Here is a 21,388-nt window from a genome sequence, read left to right as displayed (position 1 = left end):
TTAAGTCTAAATACATATTTCTACACCTACATTGCACACCATAGTTCCTAAATTTGTACAAGTGAAGGAACTAAGTCCAATGCAAAATTCTAACCAAAATTGAGTTTACACTCAAATTGATTTTTAATTATACAACAAGTGTAATATATTTATACTATGAGTTGATGTATAGTTAAAAAAAAATAACTAATCATATGGCAAGTATATTATTAATTTAGGTAAGAAATTTTCCTAAGTTCAAAGGATTTTGCAGCTATTGGTGCATACCTTGTGCTAAGGATAACTCACTCTACTTGCAAAATGTACAGTTTAAATTGGGCAATCACAGTTTTCATCCAACACCGAATTTAGCAAAAAACATCTGTTTTTTCATTTCTTTCATACATTGTGGGATAACAGATGGGGTGGCAAATACAGTTTTAACTTTGGAGCCCTGGAAGAGAGGTTGATGGTATCTCCATGTTGAATAGAATGAACCACATGGGAACCATCAATATATAGGAACCCCTCTCTGCAATACCATGTAACGTCCATCATTTCATCGGACTTCATAAACCCGTGCATTAAGTGTGAGGTAAGACCCGGTGAAATGGGCTCTCTTACCATATATTGGAGTTCCTTGGATAAAATGGGCATTTCCAATCCACCAGCTGAGAGCATCGCGGCCGTGGATCCAGCAGCTGTCGAGACTCTCAGCCCACTTGATCTTGAGTGTAGCAAAGAAGAAGAAAGCTCACCGTTTTTCATGATCCTGTAAATTGCAGGAATTGATAGAAAGCATGTAATCAGAAAGTCCCACAAAATGTTTCATTTTGATAACTACAGCAAGCTTTCTACCTGAATGAGAATCGAGAAGCTCTTGAAGGACATGGATGCGCCAGTAGAACATCATTTAGAGCAGAAGTTGATATTGGCTTTGAGTTTAGATTAACAGCAATTCTTGCTAATTCAGAAGGTTCAGAGCGATTGTCAAGGATGTCATCTAGCATCTACAAAAGAAACTCAATAGAATGATCAATGATCTGGAATACTTCCTCAGAAGAGGGGAAAAACATCCAAGAAGGAAACATTCTTTAGCATATTAAATCCAAGCTGCTCAACCGTGAAAATCGAAACAGGTAAAAAAACCCTAAACTTAAAGAAAAGATCAAAAAGGCACCTTAATCTCCCTCCGCCTTGTTATGTTCTTCAGTTACACAATCTGCAACTAGTTTCCCTCTTTTTGGCCCATAATTATCTATTTTACTCTCATTACTAACTATAAAAGTCTATATATTCAGCTAGCATTTAATTTTGTTTCTCCACGCCAGAATGAGATGGGTTAAGGTTTGTGAGAAAATAAAACTAAGTGCTAGGTGAATATTTAAACTCTTATACCTAGGCCAAAACATGAAAATCAATCACAATTTGTGCAAGTGAAAAACACAGCATGGCGGAGGGTGATATATGCTTCTTTTAAAAATGTTAAGGTGCCATTTAGATATCATTTATAATTCAGGGGGGGTTTGTGCCTATCTCGATTTTCACAGGGGTAATTTCGACTTAACCCATTCTTCAGCATATGGCACTGAATGACAGAGTGGCGCCTTCTGCAGTTCAATGTGCACAAGGAACTTACTGCAAAATTGACTGTCATGCTAGCTCATAAGAACTGTGTTAACATGAGCCCACAGAGAGCATGTTAAAATGTTACCAGACCTAACTATTGTTTGACTGTATTAGATAAGAGCAAATGCATTGTGCATTCAACAGGACCTGAAAAATTGAAGAGGTTTTATGTTGGCCTCATTTGAAGTTTGAGAAAGACTATTTTTTAAACATAATTTCATTAAATATAGGAACCAAAGCTTTAGGAAATGCTTTAAATCAGTAAAGAACCAAAACCCCCAATGAGACAATCACATTTTGTGAATGAAATGGCAGAATAGGAAACTTCCTCACCGATTCATTTTTAGTTTAACAGCAAGTTAATAAATAATATTTTGTTTCTAGAAATTTGACGAACGAGCTTTTATTATGGAAACAAGAAATTCTTATATCACCTCCTAAATGAATGAAGTACCAACAAAAGTAGGAATATTAGAGAGAGTGTGTAATCCACTCGTATCCTAGTCCGTCAACTATTATAAGTAGACTCCTAGATAGGGGATGATATGTCTTGTTTCATTCTTTGAAATTGGTGGAAAGGAACACAAATATTCCTGTGATCCTAAACTCAAAAATGTCTGAATAATGAGGACTGGAAGGTCCTCTGGACCAAATACCGTCAAATTTCCATCTTTGAAATGGTCCGATCGACAACTATTTTCGGAATATGTTAGGAATCCAAATTTATCTTTTGGTCAAAGCCACACTTCTGGATCTCAAAATATCTTGAATAACCGCAGTGAAACTGGACTACCAGTTTATATATAACATATTTAGCATCTAATTTCAACAAATTAGTATTTCTGCAGGATGGACACAAGAGACAAGCTTATACAAGGAGCTAATCTACATCTAACTAGAACTCAGTTAAGTGTGTATTCTCAAATCAAGCAGCCAGACAATTTCAATGTCATACCAACAAACAGAAATACGACTTAAGCTGCAGTCTTACCTGTTCAAAGTTGTTGGCAGTGGCAGCACAAAGATAGCCAGTGCTCCTTGTAGCTTCGAATTCTTCACTGAATTCCTCCACCTAAGTGGAATAACTATTACTTTGTGACACAGACAACTAAAGATAAAACAAATATATTAAAATGACTAATAGAAGACATTAACATAACTTGGATGATATAAAAACCAATCTAAAGTAAGCAACGATTAAATAAAACCTCATCTGGTCGAGTGGGATCAGAATTCACTCCAAGAACTGGAATCGAATCATCCATGAGGTGACTTGCTTGTAATAGGGTGCCATCACCTCCAATTGTAATGACCAGATCTACATCATGGATTGGCTGAGATAGATCACTACGAAACACAACTCTCGAATTAACAGCTTTTTTCATCAAAATATTTCGGCAGAAGTTAATAGCATTTCTGTGAACCAGCATCCTGTCATACAAAAATCTTAATACCTGCAACGCCTTCAGGAGAAGAAAACTTATTTTACATGAAGCATGTCATATTGAATAATCGGAACCAAGCCATACAAGATGCATTAAGTTTTGAACTCCAAAAGTCATTCCCATCAATTAAAGAACATATTCTTGTCGGATTCAACCTCCATAAAGCCAGCTTCACCCTGTAATCCGAATACATGTCTACCGGATATGATCAATAAGACAGAAAACCAATAACCTACCGGGAACAAAATCAAACACTAAAGTCGGCCATAAACAGCAGAAGCATAAATAATTTTCACCCTTTCTCATAATTCAACATGCCCTTTTTCTCTAACCTCTCTTATCAACTAGTTTTCAACAGTAGCTCTAGCCGGGCCAAAGTGTCATAATGATCTGGTAGGCAGTAGAAACATAAACAGAACAAAAGAACATGACGATGATGACGACTCAATCCTTGGCATCACAAACGAAATGCCAGCTTTCAATCAACCAACAATCTCATTCATCGAGTCTAGCAAACTGACTTTTTCTAGTAAAACGGCTATTGTATCATAAGAATTATCGTAAAATACTAACAAATATAAGTAGGTTTGGTTTGTTTCTCCATTTTCAGAAACTTTCGGTCGGATTTGGGGTACCTTACGGTTGTTGGAGGAGGAAAGTGCGGCGAGTTCATGAGCAGGGTACGCATCAAACGGCTTCAAGAGCAACAGCAATCGCTTCCGCACCATTTCTTCCTCTACTTCTCTCAGAAAAGTTTCACGTCTCTGTGGGTAATCGTCAGACCTCGAGCTGCCTGGGCATGGCGGCGTCGGCGACGAGATTCAGCATTTCCATAAGGTGAAATCAAAAGGAAATCGCAACTGTTGAGCAGGAATCCCCGATTGGCGGGGTGAAGGGGAGCGGGTTTCGGTGAATTGGCGGATTGTCCGGTCCGGTGGGGGTGCCCGCCCGAATCTGTTTGTGGGCTTAATTGGACCTGAAAAGTTGTAATCGGGTATGGGTTCAGCAAAAGGTGCTTCGTTTGGGTAGAAAATTGATCTTACAAAATGTAATTGCAAGTTTTCCATGGAAAATTCTAACTTAATTCGATTCGATCAAATTTGAATTAATTATACGATAAGTATAATATATTTATTGTATGGTTAGTATATAATTTTAAAAAAATGATCAATTACATAACAAATATATCACACTTATTCTATAATTAATTTAATTCAACCAAACCTAATTCCATCATCCAAAAACTAGAAGATGACATTTTTATATGTTTGCGTTTGAAGTCTGTCCTAATATTATATGAAGATCAAACATTATGATATAAATAATTCTTTGAATCATGCAATTTTGTGTCTAACAATTATATTTTTTTTATATTTATTCTAAGTTCGTTCACAATCTGACCATAACCAATTTTTTTCAAAAAAGTATGGGAGAATATTAGTTTCTTATTAGAGATTTAAATTTCTTTCTTTCTTAAAATGTTCAAAATTATCTCAAATCGTAAATTGTCCAATTATTACATAAAAAAAAAAGAATTATTTATTTATTGTACAAACATACAAATATAATAACCTTTTTATGTAATGCAGTTTTCATTTATTATATTCGATGTGGGCACACATTCGTATCGATTGCAAATTGAAACTTGTATTGTGTTGTATAAAAATTTCAGCATCGAACAAGATGTGTACTTGTAATTATAACTACAATATCAAATGGTATACGCATAATTTTAGAAAGTACAATAAGTGTTTATGTAATTAGATCAAATCTTAAAAACTGTGTAATTTACCCTTTATATATATTAGTTGTCGCCGTATGCGATAACAAGGGGCATATGAAATTTTACAATAATGTCTTTGTCCTTTAAAATTTGAAATGTATTTTTTTAATTTATCTATTCAGAATTTTATCATTAAACATTCATCTTAATTCTTTACTCAACTTTAAATTAATTATTTTCCATTAATTACTCATAATTAATCAAGATTGATTAAAAAGACATCCATACAAAGTGTGGATCCATTTTTAAGTTGTTTTTCTTTGTTTATGTGTTGTAAAATTGTTTATATATATATATATGTTTGATTTAGAATTTTGTATTAAATATAAGATAAATAAAAATAAGTTAAAATACGCTGAATTGTATGTTATGTAAAATTACAAACGAAATTCAAAATATTTTGTACCGTCTTTTCATATAACAAAATATATTTTTTTTTCTTGATGAAAAGAATATTTCGTGATAATGATAATTACCATAGGCTTGAATGCAATTTTCACCCCAATAAATTGGCCAAAATTCTTAGAGTAAGCAATGGAAATTCAATAATCTTTTATTTATTTGTTAGTTAAAAAATTATAATTAAATGATGGTTCTATACAAATTCCGTAAAATAAAGAGTTATAATTATCTCATAATTATTAAATAATTACTAAATAAGATTTTAGGAAACCAAAGAATTAAATAAATTAAACAGCTTAAGTTTAAAATATTGTAAAATATAGGACTAAATGTGTCGAGTTTTTCTAATTTTAAAATCATTTTAAAAATCTCGTAAATCAGATGACTAAAAGTGTTGTGCGACAAAATGTGTAAATTCGTTAAAAACAATGAAATGAATTATAATAAACTCACATGCACGTCTGGTGAATTTCGATCTACATGAATCCAAACTTATTTATAGGACTTCAACTTTAATCATTATTGATAATGGTTAATATGTAAATTCTATTAATCCTCATTTCATTTAACCCAAATTCAAAAAACCCGGCCTATATACCACATAGAGTAGCCCAACCAAACCCTAAACCAAGCCCGACCCGGAAATGGTGTTAGTTATCAGTTACTATTAAGCCGAACCATAGTAAAGCGGATCCAGTATTCCGGGTGTGCTTACAATCGGGTTCGTGTCATATCCAAACCTGCTTGAAGATCTGAAATCCAAACCCTAACCCTTTTACGCTCTTCGGATCCTCCGATCGGACTCTCTCTGCAGCTTCAACCAGAATACAGAATTCACGCTCGCAGGTTCGGTTTTTCTTACATGGTATTGCCAGATCCGACCCGATTCCGATTATGTCGCGGGGCTCCGGAGCTTGAATTTGTTGTGTTCGGTGATCTGCTGTGAAATTCACACTTTTGATTTTTTTTTTGGCTATGGCTGTTTGAGTGTGATGATGATTTTCGGTGTTTTGAGTTGAATTATCTGCGCTATCACGTGTGTTTATTTGGACTTCTGTTTTTGGATGCTCCGTCATGTCAACTTGGTTGAATGAAAATTCCTACCGAGATTTTGTTGAGTTTCTTGTAGAAGAAGGTCCAATGGAAGGTTAGTGGGAATTATGTGTCTGTGCTGAGAATCGTGTGTGTGTGTGTGTGTTTTTGTGTGGAATTACTGGATTGAATTTTGATATGTTCAAGCTGAATTCTGGAGTGAACTTTGATCTGTTCAAGCTTCAGCTCCCAAACAGGATTGTGAGAGTTCATTTTCCGTAGTGCAACCATTATATGTTTCAGGTCAACTGCTTTGTACTCTTCAAAATGGCTATAAAGAATAACACCCCAAAAATATCCTTCAGTTTGCTTGCCCACAAACTTGCTTATAGAGAATTGATACTGGCTTTTCTTCTCTTTGCCAAAAGTGGCTGGACTTCACTTGCATCTGTAATTTGGGATGCTTGGCTGGGTTTCATGTAGGGTTTGTCTAGATTGGGGTATGTTATATGTAGGTTGGGTTGACTTTTCAGGCATGCTGTGAGATTAGTAGAGCTTGGGGTTGCGAGGGAAGTATAACCCTTCAGACAAAGTTTGGTACGCAGTGAAGTTTGGTTTTATGATGTTTAACATTATCTGGTGTACTCAACAAAATGCGTTGGTAGGTGAGTTGGTTGCTTTGATCTTGTCAAGTGATGTTCAAAATGAGACTTTATGTTCAAAACGAATGAAACATGAAAGAGTTCTACTGTTAAATACATTAGGAGACCATGTTTTTAAATTTTGAAAGAAAATATGGATGTTTGATGTTTCACAATGGGGTTTTGATTATGCAATATCATGTTTGACAATTTAATGCATGATTGCAAAGCAGTGTGTCTTCATGTGTAAATTGCGTTACCTAAAAGAAAGTACTTTTCTTCTACTGCATATTTCTTGTCAATGTCTTGATGCTCTGTGAGAGAACCTTAAATAATCTGCTTTAGCCAAATTGCTCACATGGTTGCTGTAGTTTCAGTTATCAAAACAAAATAAAAAAATAAATAAATATCCTTGCTGTCATTTTGTTTTAAACTCTGTAATGACTGCAGTTCTTCGCATAATTATTGCAGATACATATTCTTAGTACCTCATCCATGTCATGGAAATATTAAATGAGATCCCTGCCAAGAAAACAAAGAGGCTAACTTCTGTTGTATGGAATCACTTTGAAAGAGTTAGAAAGGCAGATGCACAATATGCCGTTTGTGTCCACTGCAAGAAGAAACTGAGTGGATCCAGTAATAGTGGTACAACTCATTTAAGAAATCATCTGTTACGATGTCTGAAGAGATCGAATTATGATGTTTCTCAAATACTTTCTGCCAAGAGGAAGAGAAAGGAAACTAGTCAGAGTCCTCTTCGTCAAAGTAATCTTGGTCTTACAACCACCTATGAAGAAGGGAAAGTAAAAGATGAAATCCTCAGTCCTCTACCTCTTAAGTTCGATCAGGAGCCAAAAAAAGAAGAACCAAATCAGACTATCAATCTCGGAAGTGTTAAATTTGATCAAGAGCGTAGTCGGTTGGATCTCGCTCGAATGATCATGTTACATGGTTATCCTCTGGCCATGGTGGACCATGTAGGATTCAAAATATTTGTCAAGAATCTGCAGCCGATGTTTGAGGTTAATAATAATGGTGCCGTTGAACTAGACTGCATGGCCATCTACAGCAAGGAGAAACAGAAGGTATACGAGGCCGTTCATCATTTGCATGGTAGAATTAACCTTGCTGTTGACATGTGGGGTTCACCTGAGAGTTCTGAGTATATTTGCCTGACAGCTAATTATATTGATGAGGACTGGAGGCTACAGAAGAAGATGCTTAATTTCATATCATTGGACCCATCTCACACTGATGACATACTTTCAGAGGTTATTATTAAGAGTTTGACAGACTGGGCTATTGACCGCAAGTTGTTTTCCATGACATTTGATGATTGTTCTGCCTATGAAGTTATGGTGTTCAGGATAAAGGATTGGCTATCTCAAAATAGACCACTTTTAAAGAATGGCGATCTATTTGATGTGCGATGTGTTACACATCTTTTGAAATCCATTGTTCAAGAAGTCATGGAATCATGTCGGGATGTGACCCATAAGATCCGAGAGAGTGTAAGGCATGTTAAGAGCTCACAAACAGTACTCGGAAAATTTAATGAGATTGCTCAACAAGTAGGTATTAATAGCGGTAGGCGTCTAGTTCTTGACTGTCCGATGCAATGGAATTCAACGTACCTGATGCTTGAAGCAGCAATAGAGTACAAGGGTGCCTTTTGTCTTCTGCAAGAGCATGATGCATCCTACACAAAGGCTTTATCTGAGATGGAGTGGGAATGGGCTAGTTCTGTTGCAGGTTACATTAAGTTTCTTCTTGAGTTTACTAATATAGTCATAGGAAACAAATATCCAACTGCCAACATATTTTTCCCTGAGATATGTGATATGCACATTCAATTAAATGAGTGGTGTAAGAGCCCAGATGAGTTTCTGAGTTCTGTGGCCTTGAAGATGAAGCTCAAGTTCGACGTCTATTGGAGCAAGTGCAGCATGGTTTTAGCCATAGCAGCAATTCTGGATCCTCGTTTTAAAATGAAGTTAGTTGAATACTACTTCCAGCAGATTTATGGTAGTGCTGCACCTTGTCGTATCAAAGAAGTTTCTGCTGGCCTCAGGGAACTTTTTAACGAGTACTCCATGGCCTCTTCCTCACCTGATGAAGACTCAGGTTTACCTGGTAGCTGCTTACCCAGTTCCAGCAATAGCTCTCGAGATAAACTTAAGGGCTTTGACAAGTTCCTATTTGAAACCTCGCAAAGTCAGAGCATGTCATCCGATCTAGATAAGTATCTGGAGGAGCCAGTCTTTCCACGTAATTATGATTTCAGCATACTGAATTGGTGGAAAGTACACACACCAAGGTATCCCATCTTGTCTATGATGGCACGTGATGTTCTTGGCATTCCCGTGTCTACTCTAGGACCAGAGGTAGCATTCAGCAATGGCGGCAGAGTGCTCGATCAGTATCATAGTTCGCTAAGTCCAGATACCAGAGAAGCTTTGCTATGTGGGCAAGATTGGTTGAGAATGGAACCAGAAGGTACATCAGTTTCATGGTTATCGTAAAAAAATACCATCTTTCAACTTTGCATATTCAAATCACCATTTCTCGTTGTCCAGGAACCACCCTAACTCTGAGCAATTCTCCCTTACCACTTCCGGTGGAAACAAGTTGACATGCTCTATGGTATGATCCATATCCTCAATTTCTAGTCGCAGATTGAGTTCTGAAATTTCACTGATCCTCTTACTTGTGATTCATGTGAAGTTCGATAGACTGAGAAAAGCAGATCGTGCTGACTCTTCCAGTTCTCCCAAAAGTATATTATCCTTTTCCTTGCCGGTGTAGATCTGTCAGGTGAACACCTAGCGTTGTCCGCCCTGTTTCTATTTTGCTAATCCAAAGGATTGTTGCTTTAAAACTTTACGGGCATTTGTTAGGGTGCTTGTGAATCTTTGATTGGAAAAGTAGATAAAAATGTTGATTGCACCATTCATCTGTATCAACTCCACCACTGATTTCTTAATCCTGGGATGTACAAATTACGCTGTATATCTTCTTGTTTCATGTGGACTGGTTTTCTTTGTCGCAGTTTTGAAGAGCTTCACAAGTAATCTACCTTGATTACTCTTATTGCATTTTTGGCTAAATTTATTTAAAATATTTTAGAAGCTCACACGTCTTTGTCTGATGCTTTTAGAGTTTATAACCATCAAATGTGACTAATTTAAGGGTAAACTACTGCCACCTTCCCTTGTATTTGGCATAACTAGAAATAGGGATAATTGCGTTTACACCCTCTCACATATTGTTTTTTTACACAAACATACTCCTATCTTTTGAAAAATTATAAAAACCACCCCTAATAGTCTCTAAAACTAAAAATTGTTCTCGTTGAAATAATTTTTTAAGGATAGAAATGTTTTTAGGGATGTTTTTGTAATTATTAAAATGTAGAAGGGGTATCAAAGTAATTTTTTTTAAGATGAGTAATATGACCTCATATATTTTTCTTATTATTTATATCAGTTCTTAATTAAATGTAAATTATTGTTTGTTTATTAAATCTCTATATAAAAATTGCACCTTTTCTTAAAATATTAAATTATTTAATTAATATATAAATTATTTCTTAGTAAAATTATTAAAATTAAAAGATTATCTATTCTCTATTTTATTATAACTAAATTTTACTAAAATTAAAATTAAATATAATTTCTGCATTTTATATAAATCATATTATAATTAATAAAATAAATCATTTATTTATTAAAATGATGTTTTAAATTATTAAATTATTTATTTTATTAATTATAATTAGATTTATATAAATACAGAAATTATTTTTAATTTTTATTTTAATAAAACTTAGTTATAAATAAAAATAAAGAATAACTAATCTTTTAATTCTAATAATTTATACAAGTGTGATAATTTTTTAATTTAAACTTATAATCTATTAACTAATTTTATTTATATATTAATTAACTAATTTAATATTGTAATTATTAAAGGGTGCAATTTAATATAGGATTCAATACAAAGAAGTTAATAAAGTAATTTAAATTTAAACTAAAAAATAGTATAAATAATAAAAAGATACATGGGGTCATATTACTCATTGTCATTGGACACCCCTTCGAACTTTTGATAATTACAGAAACACTCTAAGCCTTAAAAAAATATTTTAAAGGTTGACTTAATTAACATGCGCATTTTTTTTTGTTTTAAAGGCTATTAGGGGTGGGTTTTGTAATTTTTCAAAAGACAAGCCTGATTTGTGTAAAAAGGTAATACGTGAGGGGTGTAAATGTAATTATTTCTTTTATTTTCTCATTATTTAAAAAATTATAAATGCTCCGCTCAAATAAAAAATTATTATATAACTCCAAAATAGTGAGATGAATATTATTATTTTACTCTTGCTAAATTTTTGTAAAAAAAAGATATTTTGGGTAAAATAAACAATTTGTATGGCATAAAAATATTCTAAAATTATTTAAAAAATATATAAATTTATAATTCATAATCCAAAGAAAAGGTATTTATAATTATATTAAACCATCATGGGTTGGTTGTAATTTATTCTTAATTAAAAGAAGTTTGTTATGATCTTATAATTTAGGAATCTCTCACTCTTTTTAAGAAAAAAGAGTTTATAAACTTTAACATCTTAATGTTTGTATGGTTTCAAAATCATTGTATGCTTCAACTTTCATGAAATATTTCCTCCAAGACTATTTTTTCATTTATTGGCAAATGCATATGAATTGTGAGGTGCATTTTGAATTCAATTGTATTGTGATTGACCTGAAACCGTCTTATTTGCAAACATGGGTATAATTGGCATAAATTTTCCCTCAACAATTGCTAAAAAACACGTTGATAAACTTCAATGGGACATTATTGACACTAGAAGAAAGGTGAAATAAAACTTTTAGTCTTATAGGATTGGGAGCATTCATATAAAATTTTATGTCTGTAAAAATAATTATGAGACAAGAAAAATATGGACAAATAAATTTTATTGATTTAAAAGAAAAGTGGATACAATCTCTCATTTGAAGATAATTTTCTTATTCTTATCTTGAATGTGGATCTAAGAGCTTGAAACTTGTTCTTGGATATTGATGTGTAATCTTCTCTGAATTTATGGAGCAAACTATGTTGAAATTTGGTAACAAGGAGAACGTTTGCGGTTATAGTGCTTCGTTGTGGCAGAGAGCCTTTGAACTTGAGTCCCTTTGGATTTGTTTGTGACTTGTGTGTATGTCTGTATGTATTAATTATTGAGAGGTGAAGGTCCATTTTTATAAACATGAGTAGGGTTTTGCAGCTTGGACCTCACGTCTGTTGGGTTTGTACATCACATATTGGGATATGAGTTAATCTTTTGATGGACTGTATCTGAATATGTATTTGACCCATTTAACTGATTCAAAAAAAAAAAAAAAAAAACCTTTATACTTATTTTGGATTGACCCATAAAATCCAAATTTGGTGTGGGCTTATGAATTTTTTGTCTTGAAAGTGTGAAAAAGGCCAAACTTATTGTGGACTTTTATTTTGCAGCCCAATTATTAAACTAAATTATTTGAACTTTTAATTGTTAAATTATAAAATTTTAATGTCAATAGTATTTTTTTTTCCAACTTAAAAAATAAGCATTATTGAGTACAAGAAGATTTAACCCGACGGGTAACTATTCCATTTCTTGTTTGTCATAATTTCTTGTCAGAAGATCTTGGTACGCTGTTGCTCACAAGAAAACATGAAATCCACCTAACAATGTGCCCATATAAGCTATATCCTGAAGTTGCCCTGATGTTGGATTAGATTTTTTTATTCAAAATAATATACATCTTTTATTTATTATATACTGATGCATTTAAAAATATATGGGTCCAATGAATTTGAATAATCGTTCAAAGTTTGGGTCGAAGCAAATATAAATCCTGAAAGAGGATCTGTAAAAAAGACGTTAGCACTCCGACGTCCAAATTAGTATTGAATTTGGGATTAAATAAAGCTAAAAAATAAATAAACGTAATTGAAATCGAGATATGGTGAATAAAGTTGATAAAAAGTGTAAGAACACGTGATAATGTGCTTGTAAAGTGCTTAGAGAGTGTTTAGAGAGCGCTTAGAGACTAAAAGAAGTGTGACGGATGTGAGGGGACGTCCAAAGAATGAGACAGGTCTCCGGAAGTGCCCCCAGTATGAAAGAGCTGTATTTATCTCCTTCTGATAAGGCTCTGCACATTTCCTCCATTTGCGGAAAAAGTGGATAAAGGCAGTTTGGATAAGCCATAATTTATTTTTATCTTTAGTTAGGTGTGCCTTTGGATGCTTATCTCCAAGTTGAGGATCATCAACGAAGACTCTTAACCGCTAGGACCCTTCATCACCCGCCAAGACCGTCTGCTAAGTCCTCTTGGGCTTCTTAAAATGTCACGGACCTCTCATTTCTTTCTTCTTTTTGGATCACTTGAACCACTTTGGGTCAGCTTATTTTTATTCACATCATATATAATATGAAAAAATGCATGTTATCCCCCTGTAATATGGATAATGTGCAAAAAACCCTCTTGTAAAAAAAAATATCAAATTACTTTCTTATGTTTTTTAAATTAAAACAATTTATTTTCTTAGAATGCTGAGTGCTCTCGCGAGTGTGCATGGCTTTTCCACCCAAAAAAATTATTTTTATATAATATATTATATATCTAATTTATAATATAAATAAGTATTTATTTAAAAATAAATATACTATTTTATATATAATATTTTTAATAATACATACATTTTTATTTTTTTAAAAAGAACCAACCCCTACACACCCACCCCCAAAACTAGCCACCAGCCACCCCCCACTCCAAAACTAGTCATCGCCCATCCCCTTCGCCCATTGCCGCCTCCACGCCACTACCCTCCTCCCACTCTCTCTTTCTCTCTTTTCCGTTGCCACCGCTGCTGCCTTCCCTCTCTCCGTCGCCTCCCCTCCCCTCCCCCGTCACCGCATCCCTCCCCCTCGCCGTCGCCATCACCTCCCCTTTCCTCCCTTTCTCCCTTCGTGTCCCTCTCCCCTCCTCATCGTCCGTGTCCCCCTTCTTTCTCCCCGCCGTCTCCATCATTGGCCCCTCCCCCTCATCTCCGCCCTCCCCCTCTTTTGCCCTCATGTCGTTGTTCTCTCTCTCTCTCTCTATATATATAACTATTATATATAATATATATTTTATATATATTAATTTATATTGTTTAAATTTATATATTTGTTTAAATATTAACCGTCGATTGAAATAAATCAAAATCTGAGCCATAGATTTACTAGTTTTTTTGGACTTTAAATTCAAATTAGACCCAATGATTATTAAAAAAGACTAAAAATATAATTTTTATAATTAAAAGTTAAAGAAAAACCCGTGAATTATACAAACTCGCGTGAGAGGTGTAATTGCTCTATTTTTCTTCTCACAGGGGATAATTTGTTTTTTTTTTCTTTCACAAGAAGGTAATTTGTTCATTTCCCATAACACAAGGGATAATTTGCATTTAATTCTATATAATATATATATATATATATATAAATTGTATCATATTTATTATTTAAAAAAATATTATATAGATCAACACGTACATATTAATTAACATATAAGATACAACAAAATTTAAAATATAAAATCAAATTCGATGGGAATCTTTCATCACATGTTAAATGTGTGATTAACAAGTTTACTCTTTTAATAAATAAAATAAGTTATAATTTATAAGTGTTAAAATATATGACGTGCAAATATTGCTGGTGCACCACTGTTATGCAACACTAAAATGGTATAAAAGATTGAAATTCCCAAGAACAATACCTACACAATATTCCTGCCCTCCACACAAAACATCCTTGAAATTTACGATCTTACTTAGAAAAAAAACACAACTAATGACTCAACAAAGCGTTTAAAACTTCTCATCATATATAGATATTGTCACCAAAATCAAATGAAGAAAAAATAAAATAAAGACCAAAATCACGATTTTGGTACAAGAATGTCAAAGTCGCTGACGATCCACTCTGCTACTTCATTACTACTAGCGTAAATCTCAGCCCCTATATTAATAGAGGGCCAATGCCTCTCCACAGGCTTAGTCCCTGGATCCTGCCAAATTCCAACACAACACACTTCACACACTATCCATGCACAAAACTAACAACCTTAACAAAGTGTAATAACAAACACATGATTGATTGCAAACCTGGTAGAAGTAAAGTGTCTGAGACAGCCTCCCGACATCAAGTTCCCAACTTCTTGCATCTCCAATCCAGCCCTCGCCTTTCTTGGTGGGATACCCGAACTCTCCCCACACCCGGTGAGGCAAAATTTGCAGAATCTCCTGAGGCTGCGGGTTGCTGTACGCATCACACAAGTTGTATGGCTCCTCCAGATGTTCCCCGTTGCCTGGCGAGCAGTAGACATGATAGGCATCGTAAGGAAAACGTCTCTCGTCTGTACGATGAACACGAGTCCCGTTAGAGAACGTGTGGTAGGGAGGGCATAGCCGGAGATTTTGAGGGTTGCACCACGCCTCGATGCTTGGATTTATGATCATTTCGCTGTAACGTGTGACGTCCGTCGTGACATCGCCATCGCAAGGCTTACCGTTGTTCTTCCAGCAGCTGCCGATGTCCATTAGGTACAACTGGCCTTTCCGCCCGCCTCCTTTCTTTATGTCAAGTGAGAATTTCACTTTGAAATTTGGTGACTTTGGAACCTTACAGCACAAGATTTTGTCAACTATTAAGAGGGTTGTTAACAAAGTGAACTTATAAAATTCAAAAATAAGATACACTTATGATCCCACACGAATCACTTTTATAAAAAGATAAGAAATCTCTGACTTATTTCTAACCTTAATGAGTTCATTCAAATTACTTCACTAACATCTGATTATATAAGATCTATTATCTGTTTTTATCTAAATATTTAATACATGACACCAATTAGTTTCAAAAACATTTTACGAAATATATGGACTTATAAAATCTTTTAATAAACACCCTCTTAATCACGTGAATAAATTTAACCAAAAAGAATAGGGTACGTTAAACCGACACCTGGCTCCTAAGGTTAGGTTAAACTACAAAAACGAGATTACCCTTGGTAAAACTACAAATACGTTGTGTCAGTTAACGTAATTGATCATAGGTAGCTAGCGTGGATGTAAGTTTTTTCCGAGATGGAATTAATGTTAGTGCAAAATGTAATTATAATCTCAGGGATTTACTTATATAATTTTGTAAAATGTAAAAGGTATTTGTGCAATTAGACATAATTACAAGAAGTGCTAGTGTAATTTACCAGAAAGAATATATACTTACAATCTTGGCCATCCCTCTTGTGTCGTAATGGTATCCTCCAGAGAACCCTCTTGTGGCATCTGATCTAAAGTAGAGCATAAGCCAGGGATACTTGGGAGATGTCTTCAACATGTGATGAAAAACCCAACTCCCTTTCCGAACCCTTTTCTCCCAAGTCACTGAATAATACGAGGTATTGTTCAAAGTTGCTGCTGTCCTAACATCAGCATCCAAATCCCATGTCCCAAAGAAACTCCCCCTCAGTGTCCTATTCCTATGGTAATGCTTCACACTGGTGTAGTCATGGTAGATTCTTGGCATGTTCATGCAACCTTTCCCGAAGCATGGGAAACGGGACTCGGGCGGAAAGGGCTCCGATTTCTTCCCGTCCTTGGGGCATATGGCAGCCAAAGTGTCCAAGTTGCCACTCTTGAGCATGAACATCCAGAACTGCCACGGACCGGGCTTGTCCTCGACTTGGCACTTGTAGCCTAAGTATCTCTCCTTCCATGCTGCGTATTCGTTGACGTCTATGTTCTTCAAGCCCTGCCTTGTGGCATTTGCTATTCCTAGCCTGTTCATCTTCTCATTCACCCTGTGCACTAACTTAGCTGCAAAAGTTTTGGCATAAATGATCGAAAATGCTTAAAGATTATTTGTTAAATCACATCAAATTTGATCCGACTTGAACTAATAGTTATATAACAAATGCAATATACATATCCTCTATGAACACTTAAAGACGTACATAAAACAACAATCAGACTATATATATGACATATATAAAACAACAAAGTCAGTCCGTCTGGTAGTAAAATGACACTTCCACCCTTATACGACAATTTGTGAGGGAATCACATGAAGAGAGTATGATATCCGTACTTCAAGGACGTAACTATAATATATATATGACAATACACGTAATGTATCAAAAATTTATATGGTGTATTTGAAAAGAAAGAAAAATTAATCTTTATAGTCTAAGTGGGCAAGTTCTAAATATTAATCAAGTCCATGAAAAATCTTTTATATCTCACTTTAGTATGGTATATATGCATCTTTACTTTTACATTGCAATCTAATATTGTCAAATAGACATTAATGTAACGCGAAAGTGCGATAGATCTCAATAGCACGTGTGTGTTTGTTTGCTAGTAACAAATACACATAGATGGCAAGAAGAATAATTAAGGAGAAGAGGTAGATACTGTATGACTTAGAATTGTGGACAACGTCGAAGCAATCAGCCCGTCTCGGACTGCCCATGTCGGGGGCTTCTTGATGAACCTCGTTGCACTGGTTCCACGCCTCGATCGCCACTCTAAGAGAGTCCCTTCTCATCCCTGGATCCCCAACTGCAGACGTATACTCCTCGCATCCCACGAGCACCAAACCGACCAACATGTTTGCAAAAACCCACATCGCCATCGACGACGTTCTTGACCTCCTCATCATCTTTACTCAGAAATGACAACCTCAAGATACGTAGAATTATGTCGTAGATTAATACTGTACAAGGTGTACTTATATATAGTGTTCGAGGGTTGTGTGGATAATGTCAAAAGTTCATCGGATTTGGGTAATCTGAATGTGAAAAGAGATATGTGCATGTTAGACACAAATCTGGATTCTGTCGAAGGTGGAAGACTGTACGTTACACTTAACTGTCTGACCAAAGAAACCCGGTCTTTCAGCTGAAATACTCTTTTTGAGTTGTGGTAAAACACTGCAACAAAATATAATATTAGTGACAAAATATGGATAATAATAAGAGTGGCTTTTATTATTTTATACCAATTAATTTTTGAAATTTAATATTATAATTTTAAAATTTTGATAATTCTTTAACTAGAAAATTGTATATGATTTCTACATTACCATCCAACTAAATTATAATTTTAGCCTTGTAAATTAATTTTTACAGGATAAAAAATGTCAACTCTGTAAGTTGCAGCACTAAAATTATAATTTAATTTGTCATGTACTAGTAGTATGAAAATTTTCAGCCAAATTGGTAGAAAAAGACTAAAATTGAAAAAAAATTTGAAGTTACGGAACTAAGAAAATCAATTCTTGCAGAATGAAAAATGAAGCTGACATTATGTTATAGAACTAAAATTGTAATTTTTTTATGATATAATTAATTTTGTGATTGAAAATATATATTTGATAGCAAAAGTTGTATATATAAAGTTGTTACCACAAATAGGGGGGAAATATTTTAGTCCATTAACTTGACCCTCGTTCAATTTTAGTCCACTAACTATGATATTTTATACACTATATTTATAAATTGATTAAATTAAATCCAATTTAGGATTTCTGTGTCAATTTTCTGGCCAATTGAATGAAAATTAATGATGTGGCAGGTAATTTACTTATTTGTCCGATAAAATGAGCCATGTCATTATCTGAAGTGGCTAATATATACACTGGGCATCCTACATGGCATATTTGTATATAAATATATACATAATTATAAAATAAAATTATTTATATAATTAATATAAATTTAAAAAAATCATTCCAATTGTCGTTGCCCCCTTCCACTGAGGGCAACTTCGCCCCCTTTTATGGCCTGCAAGTTCGATGATTAGGGGGTGGCGGGCAGGGGTTGGGAGGGTGTGTAATTTTTTTTATTTAAATTTATATTATATAAAATAATAATTTTCTTATTCACAATCTATAATATATATAAAATCATAATTTTTATTTTATAATTTTATGTATTTTTAATAAATTAAATATTTTGTCTATAATTAAATAAAATAATTGCGTATAATAATTATTTATAATAATTTATAATTTTATGAGTTTATATTTTTTATGTCAATAATATATTTTTCTTGAAGCTAGTATATTGAGTTATATATTTTTGTTCTAATTTATAATACAGTCTTAAAGTGTGTAGGATTATTTATTATATGCATGCATAGACGACGTGTCACGGGAGCTAGTACATAATTTAAATTCAAAGCTCGTTTTTAGATAATTTGACCTTTTTTTATTTAAGTATTTATGTGGGAGAGAAGAAATAACAAAAAATATCCACTTCAAGTGTCAAGGTAATCTTTAATGCCACATGTGACAAATTAAACCATGAAAAAAATTAGTGGACTAAAAAATATAATTACTCAAGAAAATAAGTCCACCTCATCTGCCACGTGGAATTAAAAATCTCCAAATTGAAGTAATTCTGACAATTTTCAAATATAGTGTATAAAATATGATAATTATCATAGTTAGTGGACTAAAATTGAACGAGAACCAAGTTAATAGACTAAAAAAAAAAAATCCCTATAAATAATTAGTGACAGACAATCATTGTTACTAAGTTGTCACTGTATATATACCATTAATTGCTTTTTTTTTTTATATAGTAATGACTTTTTGTCACTTATTTTAATTTACATGGTATTTTTCACAGAATCTTTATGATTAATAAAACTATAAAATTTACTATTGTGACAATAATTTTTATATGATTAAATATATATATATATTTATAATTAGTGACAATATTAAAATTATTGATATTTTTCTTTTTTCTTAGTGAATAATTTATTACTCGGAGAGGATCAAATGTATATATAGGGAATTGTTTCGATTCCATCTCAGTTTTTTTTTTTAAGTAAATCGATTACAAAATTACAATTCATATCGATATCAATATCTAACAAAAACTATTACATTAATTATGTTCTACTCAACAACACGTATTATTACAATAGACAACAACTCTTATTATACAATAGATAGCATTCCACGTATATGGCGATGGGATTCTATCCAAGTTTTTGGTGTAGCATTTAATTTAAATCGGGCGGATTTTAGGGGTAGTAATTCTTCAACTAAATGTGAAGATTAATTGGAACTAGGGAAGTTGACCAAATTATCTCTAGAAGTTAATTTCCTGAAAACAATGGTAGTAGTAATAAATTGAATCAAGTCAAAAAAATAGATAAACAATTAATTCCGGGGTATTAAATTGAGAATTTTGATGAAAAAAGTTCTCAATCCGTAAAATTGATAAATCGAGGAATTATGTGTTCGTGTCTCTTTTTCTCTATTAAAAATTATAATTAATTAATTATAAACGTGTTGATTTCTGCTAACGATGCGTAGTTCAATTGGCGGATTTGAGGCCCTGCGACATTAGAGGTAGTGGGTTCGAGTCATGTTATATGCATGGGATGTTATTCAAATTTTATTTATCAGGGTATGATAATTGTAATTGTCTTTATTAAATATTGATATTTGACAGGAACAATTGTAATCAAGCTATGATTGTTGTAATTGTCTTTATTAAGTATTGATATTTAATAAAAATAATTATAATTAAGTTATTTTAATCAATAATAATTCATCAATTCAATTTTTTTTATAAAAGCAGTAATTTACATTGTTACATCAATGTCTGAATAAACGAAGTAATATATAGGCTCGATCAATATACTAATATAACAAAGAACATTAAGATGAATTATAATAAAATCATATAAAATGAAATAAATACTTACATATTCGGTGGGAGTAATATCCGTTACGTCGAACTTGTTCATTGATATCAAGTGTAACAATTAAACTAAGACATTTTTTATCAATTTATTTGAGTACATAGTAACAATTTTTTTTTTTACTTTTTTTTTATTTATTTTTTTGTGGAGACAGGTAAGGATTCTTAAATTTAATTTTAGTCCATTTCTAACAAATATTTTGCATATTTTTTGTTCTCATATAAGATGTAGTGGAGTATATGTGCACCTCTAGGCTGATCTTAGAGTCCATAAACAAACACAAACAAGCCCAAATATTGAACTATTAAGTAGGCTTTATGAACATCTTGGCCTATTTTGGCTACTTGCAATACATATTTTTTAAATTTTAGAGTAAATTATACTTACCTTATTTGAAATCGCGACTCGTCATTAAATATTAGCCAAAAATGCAAAATTTCCCAAGTCGGGAAACAAAATCCCGACTTCAAGTCGGGATTCAGGATCCCGACTCCAAGTCGAGATTCAAAATCCCGACTTGAAGTCGGGATTTTGTTTCCCGACTTGAAGTCGGGATTTTGTTTCCCGACTTGGGAAATTTTCCAATTTCTGGCATTTATTTAATGACGAGTCGCGATTTGAAATCGCGACTCGTCATGTTTTTGTTT

General features: G+C 33.4%; 3 protein-coding genes across 12 annotated transcripts; 1 reads left to right on the top strand and 2 right to left on the bottom strand.

Annotated features, from left to right (window-relative positions):
• LOC105176915 (probable NADH kinase) lies at window positions 347–4,058 on the bottom strand. 6 transcript variants are annotated; one of them, XM_011099876.2, is made up of 6 exons: window positions 3,689–4,058; window positions 2,817–3,071; window positions 2,600–2,680; window positions 838–989; window positions 604–751; window positions 347–511 (listed from the first exon to the last, which is right to left on the bottom strand). In XM_011099876.2, exons 1-6 carry the CDS (start codon window positions 3,779–3,781, stop codon window positions 491–493), a joined length of 750 nt encoding a protein of 249 aa, XP_011098178.1. In that variant the 5' UTR covers window positions 3,782–4,058; the 3' UTR covers window positions 347–490. The 6 variants fall into 6 exon arrangements, with proteins under 6 accessions (XP_011098178.1, XP_020554395.1, XP_011098175.1 ...); XM_020698736.1 differs by having other exon boundaries at window positions 347–751; window positions 2,817–2,955; window positions 3,063–3,071; window positions 3,689–4,056; XM_011099873.2 differs by having other exon boundaries at window positions 347–751; window positions 3,689–4,056.
• Window positions 5,902–9,955, top strand: LOC105176914 (zinc finger BED domain-containing protein RICESLEEPER 1). Of its 5 annotated transcripts, XM_011099870.2 has the most exons (4): window positions 5,903–6,084; window positions 7,383–9,410; window positions 9,491–9,557; window positions 9,639–9,955. In XM_011099870.2, exons 2-3 carry the CDS (start codon window positions 7,412–7,414, stop codon window positions 9,544–9,546), a joined length of 2,055 nt encoding a protein of 684 aa, XP_011098172.1. In that variant the 5' UTR covers window positions 5,903–6,084; window positions 7,383–7,411; the 3' UTR covers window positions 9,547–9,557; window positions 9,639–9,955. The 5 variants fall into 5 exon arrangements, with proteins under 5 accessions (XP_011098174.1, XP_011098172.1, XP_011098171.1 ...); XM_011099872.2 differs by having other exon boundaries at window positions 5,902–6,170; window positions 9,491–9,955; XM_011099869.2 differs by having other exon boundaries at window positions 9,491–9,955.
• Window positions 14,752–17,707, bottom strand: LOC105176913. The gene is made up of 4 exons (XM_011099868.2): window positions 17,433–17,707; window positions 16,246–16,835; window positions 15,123–15,638; window positions 14,752–15,025 (listed from the first exon to the last, which is right to left on the bottom strand). The coding sequence occupies exons 1-4, from the start codon at window positions 17,677–17,679 to the stop codon at window positions 14,897–14,899; spliced, it is 1,482 nt and encodes a 493-aa protein (XP_011098170.1). The 5' UTR covers window positions 17,680–17,707; the 3' UTR covers window positions 14,752–14,896.

Source organism: Sesamum indicum, linkage group LG14 (assembly GCF_000512975.1).
Source record: "Sesamum indicum cultivar Zhongzhi No. 13 linkage group LG14, S_indicum_v1.0, whole genome shotgun sequence".
In the NCBI taxonomy this organism is placed as follows: domain Eukaryota; kingdom Viridiplantae; phylum Streptophyta; class Magnoliopsida; order Lamiales; family Pedaliaceae; genus Sesamum; species Sesamum indicum.
The sequence above is the reverse complement of the archived record's forward strand: the minus strand, read 5'-3'. Positions and strand labels throughout refer to the sequence as shown.